Raw genomic sequence first — 11668 nt, 5'->3', positions numbered from 1 at the left:
GCCACTCGTCGTGACGTACAGTGCTTAGTCGGATAGCGAACGTTATCACACAGGACATTGCCTTGGACTTCATTTCCCAGAAAGCATTGCGAAGAGGCTGACTTCCGGATGTCATCAGCCGCGCACTGGTGAGCGGTGGCGTGGGTTTCCCTTCCCTTGTCATACTGTCAATTTAATTCTGCGAAGCAACCGACTAAAACAGTTACATTATCGCCTGTGCCAAGATGACGGTAAGTAAGCTGTTTGGAGAGGAATTCTTGGGTGGATAATGCCAGTGTAGGACTAGCACACGTGGACATGTTTAACCACATACTTTCTGTAGCTGCTAGCTAAAGTCAGCTAACAGCTTGTGATTAGTAGTACTAAAACACATCCGACAGACTTTGAAATATGTGACTAAGACATTCTGCTATATTCTTTGTTGTAAGTGTATATTCATTTGTAATGAAATTACGCCTTTATCTTCTTTTTACGATTGCATTTGCACTGGTGAGTGTCAGACCTGCAACTGCTTTGATGCACACTTTGTTTCTTGTCATGGCTTTTGCAGGAGCGCAAGGGAACAGCAAAGTTGGACTTTTTGAGAAAAATCGAGCTGGAAATCCAAGCTAAATGGGAAAAGGAGAAAGCCTTTGAGAATGATGTGCCCGCAACCCTTGGGGAAAGTGCACAGTGAGTAGATTTTAGGAAAATAAATGGTCAGAGGCTTTGAATGCCAAGAAAACAAATGTGCAGATCATACATACCCATCCATCCGTTTTCTACCGCTTGTCCCTTTCGGGGTCCAGTGTTTCCCATAAACTGCCAAGATACCTGTGGCGGTGGGGGCGTGGCCATGGGCGTGGTTACCGTGACATCATCGAGTAATTTGCATAATTTACTACAGTGATATGATTCTCTAAAAAGGCTAAAAAAATGTATACTTACTAATTATTAATAATAACAGTTTTGTTTTAAATGTCCATCCATCCATCCATCCATCCATTTTACAATATAATTACAACACTTTATGTACATATTTATATACAGATCTGAACAATAAGTTATTCACTGAACTATATTTATTAATTGTGGTTCTTACAAAAAATATATCTTATAAAATATAAAAGCTAAAATGTCTCTTAAAGCTCTGCCCCTTTAATTAGTGCATACTAAATAATTTAACTTTAGCCTACTACTACAACCATATTATTTACCAGCAACATAAAGTGAAACAGAGGCAGAGGTGTCCTGCCACAGTCAGTAACAAATAAACAGAAAACTGTAGTGGTCAAATACAAATAAGGCAACAAGAGAAGTATCCTACACTTCTCTTTTGTAAAGTAAACCTGAACAGCCTATGGGCATCCACATCATATGATTTGCCTGAGAAGCTGGACAGGACAAAAAAAAATAAAAAATTGTGGCGGACGTAATTCTTTCGTGGCGGGCCGCCACAAATAAATGAATGTGTGGGAAACTCTGGGGTCGCTGGAGCCTATCTCAGTTGCATTTGGGCGGAAGGTGGGGTACACCCTGGGCAAGTCGCCACCTCATCGCAGGGCCAACACAGATAGACACACAACATTCACACTCAGATTCACACACTCGGGCCAATTTAGTGTTGCCTATCAACCTATCCCCAGGTGCATGTCTTTGGAGGTGGGAGGAAGCCGAGTACCCGGAGGGAACCCACGCAGTCACGGGGAGAACATGCAAACTCCACACAGAAAGATCCCGAGCCCAGGATCGAACCCAGGACCTTCGTATTGTGAGGGACACGTACTATTGGTGGCTTTTTAATATAAGCCTTGTCTCTACCCTCCAGGATGTTACAATTCCTCTTTTTTTGATGTAGATACCTTATGATTTAATTCCCACATTAAATTGTTGAGGCAGTGCACCGTTTGTCAATTTAGATAATATAACACGTCTTATTTAGCCTTAGCAGAGATGGAAACGAGATGTAAACATTCACTTAGAGCCGGACGATTATGGCAAAAATAATCACTGTTATTTTGATCGCTCTTGTAATAACCATTAATAACACGATTAAATGTTCATTTGAAAACATGAGTATTAATTGTACCAACAAAACTCAACTGTAAATATAGTTTCAACGAACAAACCACAACAAGTATGATAGTAATAACAAAGTCAAATAACAAAAGCAATATAGAAAACAATAAAATTCTGTTTTTTCATTTAAACTATTTTGAATTCTGTTTATCTTTACACTCATTTTACCCCAATAAAGTGTGTGCTTTTTGTGTCATATATTACATTTGATAAAATGGTTGTTAATTTTAGCGACTTGTCCACTCCGCCCATGTGCAGCTGAGATAGGCTCCAGCGACCCCAAAAGGGACAAGTGGTAGGAAATGGATGGATGGATGGATGGGTTGTTAATTAAATGCAAAAATCCTCACATTTATTGGTGCAATACATCTTTGGAAAATTTTGACCATTATTTTAAAACAAAGCATAATACGTTTGTAATGTTTATTAATACGTGTTAATGTTTATTATTACAATAGTAAGTGTTTTAAGTATGTAAGGTACTTTTTGAAACTTTTATTTTGTTAGCGCAGTCAGACCGGATTTGGCGCAGAGTTCTGGTATTGTGAAGGGGGGGAAGTGTGCTGCTGTTCTGAGTTGACAGGTTTTGAGACGACTTGAAGCTGCAAAAAAAGAGAGAAAGCTTGTTTGTACGTTGATCTTACATCGATGATGTTTTTTACAACACAAGCAGATGAGATGTGTTGTATGGATTTTTTTCTTGATAGCTTCGTAGTTGAGTCGTTGTTTCAAGTGGCCGTTTCGACGTTAAGTTCAAAACAGAGCAATTGAGTGTTTCGGGGATGAATGAGCGGTCCCGGACACATTATTTTCCCTAACAAATGTTCCTTCTCACAATGACAGTATTTCACTTACATTTATGTCAATTTCTGTGATATTCTGCGTTTAACAGCAGATTCTGTTTTTATTGGCCAATTAAGTGACTGTCCGCGGTTACGTGAACACGGAAATCATATGACCTTACTTTTTTTGGTGAGTTTAGTGATTATTGATTAGGCAAAAAGTAGCGACCATGGTGAGATCCCAAACGTGCTCTTTTTCACTCATGCACTCCATCTGTTTCACCTTTTACGGACCTCGGAATTTGCATGCACATATTTTTATGATTGTGACAAGCCATAATTGAATACAAAATTCAATTAATTGTCCTTCCCTACGTTTGCTATTGCTCACACTTGCCCTAAAACGCTTCTTTCCACAGCAAAAACAAGTATTTTGTCACCTTCCCCTACCCATACATGAATGGGAGGTTGCATCTCGGTCACACATTCAGCTTGTCAAAGTGTGAGGTAAGCTGGATATATTTTAAAAAGAAAACTTAAAAATTATTTCTCAAATGTGTATGTATTTTCCTTGTCAGTTTGCAGTTGGCTACCAGGCCTTAAAAGGGAAAAAATGCCTTTTCCCATTTGGCCTCCATTGCACAGGAATGCCAATCAGAGTAAGTGATTATTTTTCCCCAAAGACAGGTCTCATACCTGCTCTGTGAATGAACAAATCTAACTGCAAATGCATGTTGTCTTTGCCAAGGCCTGCGCAGACAAGCTAAAGAGAGAGATGGAGCTGTACGGAAACCCACCACAGTTTCCTGACGAGGAGGAAGAGAAGGAGAAGGAAAAGCCAATGGTGTCTGATGAAATCATCATTAAGGACAAAGCAAAGAGCAAAAAGGTCTGAAAGCATATTTCTTTGTTTACTTTGAATTGTAATGTTGCATTCTATAGGTTTTTAAAAGTGATTGGATTATAGCCAACGTTTTAGTCAACAAAACAGCTGGGTAAATGGTTATGGTTTTTTAAAGGGGAACTGCACTTTTTTTGGAATTTTTCCTGTCATTTGCAATCCCAATGTAAGACAAGAAGACATATGTCTTTCTTTTTTGTGCATTCTAATTTGTAATATACAGAAAATATGAGGTGGCTAATAATGCAGATAATGGGAGTACACTATTGCGCCCATAAAGCCCTCTAAGAAACAGCCAAAAAAACTCCATTTAGATCATGTACGATCTAAATGATCGCAGACAAACTATTTTTGCGGTGCTGTGAACACAGAGAGCTAACGAGGTTAGGTAGCTGTATTGACATACAGTCCTGAGCTGCTGCTGCTGCATTGCCCCTAAATTGGCAAAAGTTAATTCTAGATAACAAATCATGCCCCTCACCTGGGTAGTAGAAGCATGTGGTCATAAACTGAGAAGTTGGTAAACTTTGACAGCCAACCTGGACCCGGAGATGGCGAGAAAGACACAAAAAAGAGGGCAGCTTTCTTTATTTTTTATTTTATTTAAATTTTTTGCCTCCGGGTGGATTATGATTCCAGTTTCATCTAAACGGAAAGATTTGAACATCCCATCAGTCTGCATCTTAATAAGAGCAGACAGTCTACAGTAAGACATTGTTTTTTTATGTTTGTACCGTATTTTTTGGACTATAAGTCAGTTTTTTTCATAGTTTGGCCGGGGGTGCGACTTATACTCAGGAGCGACTTATGTGTGAAATTATTAACACATTACCGTAAAATATCAAATAATATTATTTAGCTCATTCACGTAAGAGACTAGACGTATAAGATTTCATCGGATTTAGTGATTAGGAGTGACAGATTGTTTGGTAAACGTATAGCATGTTCTATATGTTATAGTTATTTGAATGACTCTTACCATAATATGTTACGTTAACATACCAGGCACGTTCTCAGTTGGTTATTTATGCGTCACATAACGTACACTTCTTGAGCCTGTTGTTCACTGTTCTTTATTTATTTTAAATTGCCTTTCAAATGTCTATTCTTGGTGTTGGGTTTTATCAAATAAATTTCCCCCAAAAATGCGACTTATACTCCAGTGCGACTTATATATGTTTTTTTCCTTCTTTATTATGCATTTTCGGCCGGTGCAACTTATACTCCGGAGCGACTTATACTCCGAAAAATACGATAGTTTGTATTTCTTGTTTAGCACTTGTCCATACTGCTACTTGAGGCTTGGTGTTTTACTAAAGCTACATCTGTTTAACACAACGCTTCTAAAACTTGTAGATCATCCTCCTTATATTCAGGCGCAATAAAATAAAGTTCTGGATCATCATTTGTCCCAAGGTATTCAAGGATGGTTTTCATGAAGGCTGTCATGATTGGTAGTTGTTGTTGTTGTTGTTAAAGGCAAAAGTAAACATGATGTGTCTGTATAAATACGCCGCCATATGTTTAAAATGACCAAAATGCGTAAATATTACATGTTGTTATAAATGTGATTGTTACTACAATTAATATATACTTATAGAATGTATATAAAATGTTTATGTTGGTTTTGGATGTTTTTTAGAGCGCCTTATAGATGGACTAGAGAAGGGGTGTCAAACTCAAATACAGAGTGGGCCAAAATTTAAAACTGAACAAAGCCACGGGCCAAGGTTGAACAAATTAACCTTTTTGATAGGGACCCAAACAAGTTTTGCATTACATATTGAACAAGCAAGGCTTATATAACTTTATAGTGACATGCAAAATCGAGTTTCAAATAATAACAATAATAATAAAAAAATATCAATGGCATATGAAATACAATTTAAATAAAAATTGAATGCCTCTTTTCTATTTGCAGCCTTCTGAGGTAAATATCAACATTAACTTTTTCCACAGGTATACGTTTGAAAATAAAATAATGAATAAACCAACCATTCAGGACTTTAAACTGCTCAATTTGCAACACATTGATCTAATCTGATGTGCCCAAGCCAGATACCTGCCATATTTTCTTGGATGCTAGTTCATAATGTCGGGGCTCAGGCTTTGAGCTGAGGCATCCCTCATTATCGAACGAAGGTGTTCATCAGTCATTATATCTCGTATTCCACAGTCTTGGGGGCGTGCCTTACAGGCACTGCTTTTAACGTCCTCTACGAGCTGACGTCACGTCCGCTTTTCATCCCTCCTAACAACGTGCCCGCCCAGTCACAAGATATGAGCGGCTCCTGTACGCACACACGTAAATGCAAAGCATACTTCATCAACAGCGATACAGTTTACACTGAGAGTGGCCGTAAAAGCAACTTTAACATTGTTAGAAATATACGCCACACTGTGAATCCACACCAAACAAGAATGACAAACACATTTTGGGAAAACATCCGCACAGTAACACAACATAAACACAACAGAACAAATACCCGGAACCCTTTGCAGCACTAACTCTTCCGGGACGCTACAATATACACCCCCGCTACCTCCAAACCCCCCCCCCCCCCCCCCCCCCACACACACACACATACACACACCTTGTAGCGCCCCGGAAAAGTTAGTGCTGCAAAGGGTTCTGGGTATTTGTTCTGTTGTGTTTATGTTGTGTTCATGTTGTGTTACTGTGCGGATGTTCTCCCGAAATGTGTTTGTCATTTTTGTTTGGTGTGGATTCACAGTGTGGCGTATATTTCTAACAATTTTAAAGGTTTTTATACTGGCACCCTCAGTGTAACCTGTATCACTGAAGATAAAGTATGCGTTGCATTCACGTCTGTGTGCGTGCCAAAGCCGCACGTATTATGTAACTGAGCCAGCACTCGTTGGACTGGACGAAAAGGGGACGTTACAATTCTCGGGAGGGGCACTGAAATTTGGGAGTCTCCTGGGAGGTTTGGCAAGTATGAGTATTAGCGGTGTACCGCGGCACCGCCGCTGTATATAATCGGCGGGCCAGCTCTAGTGTTAATTTGATATCACCTCATGGGCCAAGTGAAATTACACAGAGTTTGACACCCATGGACTAGAGCGACTCCAATTGGCTCCATTGTTAGCTGACTTTTTGCTAACGTTTATTTATGAATTATAATACATAAAAAGTCTTACATAGGGATTGTAAATGATAGGCAACATTCCAAAAAAGTGCAGTTATCCTTTTAATACCCAAATAGAACATAAAACTCGTCATTAGACATATCATTGTCCTTCATTGAAATCATTTATCACACCATTTATAACTTTTATTTGTCCCTTTAGAGTAAAGTTGTGGCCAAATCCGGTTGCTCGGCCTTTCAGTGGAACATCATGAAGTCTCTAGGCCTGGATGACAGCGACATTGAAAAGTTCGCCAATGCTGAACACTGGCTGGAGTTTTTCCCTCCTCTGGCTGTCAAAGACCTCAAACTGATGGGCGTGAAGGTGACAAAGACATGATCTGTGTGTGACGCTCCTGATGAAATGTATTTACATGGCACTCTGTGGCCACACAGGTGGACTGGCGGCGGTCATTCATCACCACAGACGTCAACCCTTTCTATGACTCTTTTGTCCGGTGGCAGTTTGTCACCCTAAAGGAGAGGAAAAAGATCAAGTTTGGGAAACGGTGAAATGGCGCTTTTAGAAATATTGACGAATGGGTATCCATAGTTGATATTTGTATTAATCAATATCATATTGTGCTCCTGCAGGTATACTATCTATTCCCCGAGGGATGGGCAACCATGCATGGACCATGACAGGCAGACAGGAGAGGTATGCGTATATTTTTCTTACATCAAAATACCATGTACAGTACAAGCACAGGCACCCAACCTGGATGTGACTTTGCAAAAAGAGAAACTTATTTACAATCACCATTTTGGCTGCCACAGAGAAATTAAGGTGATTGTCCACGATATTAACGTTTAAAAAGCAGACTCCAAGGCTTTTTGTGGCCCGAAACAAGATTTTGTTTGTGGCCCCATTTCATTCTTTAATATTACTTGTGTAACTCTAGGGGCTGTGGGTCTGACTGCAGCCTAGTGAGTATTGTGGTTTTATGCTCTAGATATGGAAAAAAGGTGTAATATTTCTTAATTTGCGGTGGGGCTGGGTGATATGGCTGAAAACTGTATCACTAATTGTTTTATATCGGTCGATATCGATAATTATTGATATTTTTAATGACCTATCAAATTTAAAGGCCTACTGAAACCCACTACTACCGACCACGCAGTCTGATAGTTTATATATCAATGATGAAATCTTAACATTATAACACATGCCAATACGGCCGGGTTAACTTATAAAGTGACATTTTAAATTTGCCGCTAAACTTCCGGTTCGAAACGCCTCTGCGGATGACGTATGCGCGTGACGTAGCCCGGGGAACACGGGTATGCCTTCCACATTGAAGCCAATACGAAAAAGCTCTGTTTTCATTTCATAATTCCACAGTATTCTGGACATCTGTGTTCGTGAATCTGTTGCAATCATGTTCATTGCATTATGGAGAAGGAAGCTGAGCAAGCAAAGAAGAAAGTTGTCGGTGCGAAATGGACGTATTTTTCGAACGTAGTCAGCAACAACAGTACACAGCCGGCGCTTCTTTGTTTACATTCCCGAAAGATGCAGTCAAGATGGAAGAACTCGGATAACAGAGACTCTAACCAGGAGGACTTTTGACTTCGATACACAGACGCCTGTAGAGAACTGGGACAACACAGACTCTTACCAGGATTACTTTGATTTGGATGACAAAGACGCAGACGTGCTACTGTGAGTATGCAGCTTTGGCTTCTAAACATTTGATCGCTTGACCGTATGTGCGCAACTTTTTTTTGCGTATGTACGTAACTTTTTTAAAATATATAAGCTTTATGAACCTTGGGTTAGGTGAACGGTCTTTTGGGCTGAGTGATTGTGTGTGTTGAATTGTATTGGCGTGTTCTATGGAGCTAGGAGCTAGCATAGGAGCTAGGAGCTAGCATAACAAACACGCAGGTGTTTTTATGCAGGATTAATTTGTGGCATGTTAAATATAAGCCTGGTTGTGTTGTGGCTAATAGAGTATATATATGTCTTGTGTTTATTTACTGTTGTAGTCATTCCCAGCTGAATATCAGGTACCGTGAGTATGCAGCCTTGGCTGCTAAACATTTGATAGCTTGACCGTATGTGCGCGTCACGTACGTAACTTTTTAAAAATATATAAGCTTTATGAACCTTGGGTTAGGTGAACGGTCTTTTGGGCTGAGTGATTGTGTGTGTTGATCAGGTGTTTGAATTGTATTGGTGTGTTCTATGGAGCTAGGAGCTAGCAGAGGAGCTAGGAGCTAGCATAACAAACACGCAGGTGTTTTTATGCAGGATTAATTTGTGGCATATTAAATATAAGCCTGGTTGTGTTGTGGCTAATAGAGTATATATATGTCTTGTGTTTATTTACTGTTGTAGTCATTCCCAGCTGAATATCAGGTCACCCCCGGCTCTCACAGCATCTTCCCTATCTGAATAGCTTCAACTCCCCACTAGTCCTTCACTTGCACTTTACTCATCCACAAATCTTTCATCCTCGCTCAAATTAATGGGGAAATTGTCGTTTTCTCGGTCCGAATCTCTCTCACTTCATGCGGCCATCATTGTAAACAATAGGGAACTTTGCGTATATGTTCAACTGACTACGTCACGCTACTTCCGGTAGGGGCAAGCCTTTTTTTATCAGATACCAAAAGTTGCAATCTTTATCGTCGTTGTTCTATACTAAATCCTTTCAGCAAAAATATGGCAATATCGCGAAATGATCAAGTATGACACATAGAATATATCTGCTATCCCCGTTTAAATAAAAAAAATCATTTCAGTAGGCCTTTAAGGACCAGGAGAAAAATATAATAAATGTAAACCTTTTTATTTCAAATGTAACCTTCCTCTGATTATAATCCACTCAGATATCAAAGCAGAAAAGAAAGGTAATGTGAACACAATCATGAAAAACACTGAATCAATGTAAACTAAATTCTAAAATCACAATAAACACTTTCACAACATGCAACAATAAAGAATAGGTAAAAAAAAAGGTTTAATAAAGTATCACAAAATAGTGCGAAGTTTAAATATGAAAGCATAACAGAAACCCGAGAATAACTATTTTAAGAGTGTGGCTAAAGAGGTGTGGGATTACTGATAATGAGCGCTTTGGTCTGACTTTGGTAAATTTAAAAATAATCTTCAAAATTGCCATACTGCAGAGGTGACTTTTCCTGTTTTATCAACAATTTCTTCACTCTCTGCAGCACAAATTTTTAGTTTTCTCTTCTAACTCCATGCAAATAATCAACTGCGAAACATCCAGATGGTGCTACTAAACTTGATAGTAAGTAAGTCAATTTTATTTATAAAGCGCTTCTCACAGATAAAATCACAAAGCGCCGTTCATTAACTAAAATCTTTACTGAAAAGAGGAGTCTTCAAATGTTTTTTTTTTAAAGTTTCAAAACAGTCGAGCTCACGGAGGGACTGATGCAAGTTATTCTAGGGTCTGCTGGCTTTTTTAAAATTAAATGTTTTATTGATATTTGTTACATGTCTATCGCGGTATATATTGATACTGTTTTATCACACAGCCCTAGTTTTCCGAAATTAATTTAACATGGCCAGGCCTTGAACCAATTGACAGCAATAAACGAGGGTCTACTGTATTACTCTTGGAACCAGAAGTAGATTTGGCTATGGGAGCCTTAGCAGTACTGTATTGTTAATATTTTACAAGTTGTGTGAAGATTTGTATGTACTTAAAATAATCAGGTATGAACAATACACAATTTAGTCCAGGCCTGGGCAACTATTTTGACTTGGGGGGCCAAATTTAAAGAAAAAAATTTGTCTGAGGGCCGGTATATCTGATTTTTAGGAACACTAATACAAAGGTTGTGAGTTCAAACCCCAAGTCATACCAAAGACTAAAAAAATGGGACCCATTAGATAGATAGATAGATAGTACTTTATTGATTCCTTCAGGAGAGTTCCCTCAGGAAAATTAAAATTCCAGCAGCAGTGTACAGAATTGAGATCGAATTTAAAAAAGTAAATAATTTAAAAGCTTGCGGCCGCAGGAAAACAGCGGGCTCTCAAATCATCCCCTGGGAAAAAACTTTTACCTACTGTAATGAATAATATTACCTAACGTAATGAATAATAATGATTTCACCAATACCCTACAGTATAATTATTGCATGCTACTGTGTAGCTTTCGAGTTATGAACTAGGTTAATTTTTAACACTGACTTTTTTTGTGTCTCACTCATAGGGAGTAGGACCTCAGGAGTACACACTCATCAAAATGAAGATTGTTGAACCGTACACCGCGAAATTCAAGTCCAAAGTTTTTTACAGCAGGTTACAAATGACCTTGCAAATTACATCACAGCCAATGCAATTTGAATCTGAGACAGAAGTAAAGTTTCCATGCCGTCCTTCCTCCAGTGCTATGAAGTCCAGGAACATCTACCTGGTGGCCGCCACTCTTAGGCCGGAGACCATGTTCGGTCAAACCAACTGCTGGGTGAGGCCCGACATGAACTACGTGGCCTTTGAGACCACCAGCGGGGACATCTTCATCTGCACCAGGAGGTCTGCTCGGAACATGTCCTTCCAGGGATTCACCAAAGAGAATGGAGTAGTGCCTGTGCTCATGGAAATACTAGGACAGGTAAGCATTTATTTAATCTAATGGTAGATCAACTCTGACACATTGGTTTCCCGGGCGCGGCGCCGCTGCTGCCCACTGCTCCCCAAGGGGATGGGACAAATGCAGAGGACAAATTTCACCACATCTAGTGTGTGTGTGACAATCATTGGTACTTTAATATTTAATTTTAATCTTTAAACATTG

General features: G+C 39.3%; 1 protein-coding gene across 2 annotated transcripts in view; it reads left to right on the top strand.

The window, feature by feature from the left end:
- Window positions 1–11668, top strand: part of LOC133650960 (leucine--tRNA ligase, cytoplasmic-like) — a 47494-nt gene continuing 35826 nt past the window's right edge. The window contains exons 1-10 of one of the 2 annotated variants that reach the window (XM_062048775.1): window positions 1–128; window positions 551–672; window positions 3260–3347; window positions 3419–3499; window positions 3589–3729; window positions 7054–7215; window positions 7287–7399; window positions 7485–7548; window positions 11084–11172; window positions 11260–11485. In XM_062048775.1, the coding sequence (XP_061904759.1) occupies window positions 3297–3347; window positions 3419–3499; window positions 3589–3729; window positions 7054–7215; window positions 7287–7399; window positions 7485–7548; window positions 11084–11172; window positions 11260–11485 (927 nt within the window). In that variant the 5' untranslated portion in view covers window positions 1–128; window positions 551–672; window positions 3260–3296. Of the gene's footprint in view, window positions 231–550; window positions 673–3259; window positions 3348–3418; window positions 3500–3588; window positions 3730–7053; window positions 7216–7286; window positions 7400–7484; window positions 7549–11083; window positions 11173–11259; window positions 11486–11668 lie in introns of both variants that reach the window. The other variant, XM_062048774.1, reaches the window with a different exon arrangement.

Source organism: Entelurus aequoreus, linkage group LG05, assembly GCF_033978785.1.
Source record: "Entelurus aequoreus isolate RoL-2023_Sb linkage group LG05, RoL_Eaeq_v1.1, whole genome shotgun sequence".
Classification (NCBI taxonomy): domain Eukaryota; kingdom Metazoa; phylum Chordata; class Actinopteri; order Syngnathiformes; family Syngnathidae; genus Entelurus; species Entelurus aequoreus.
This window is presented reverse-complemented; position numbering and strand designations above follow the sequence as displayed.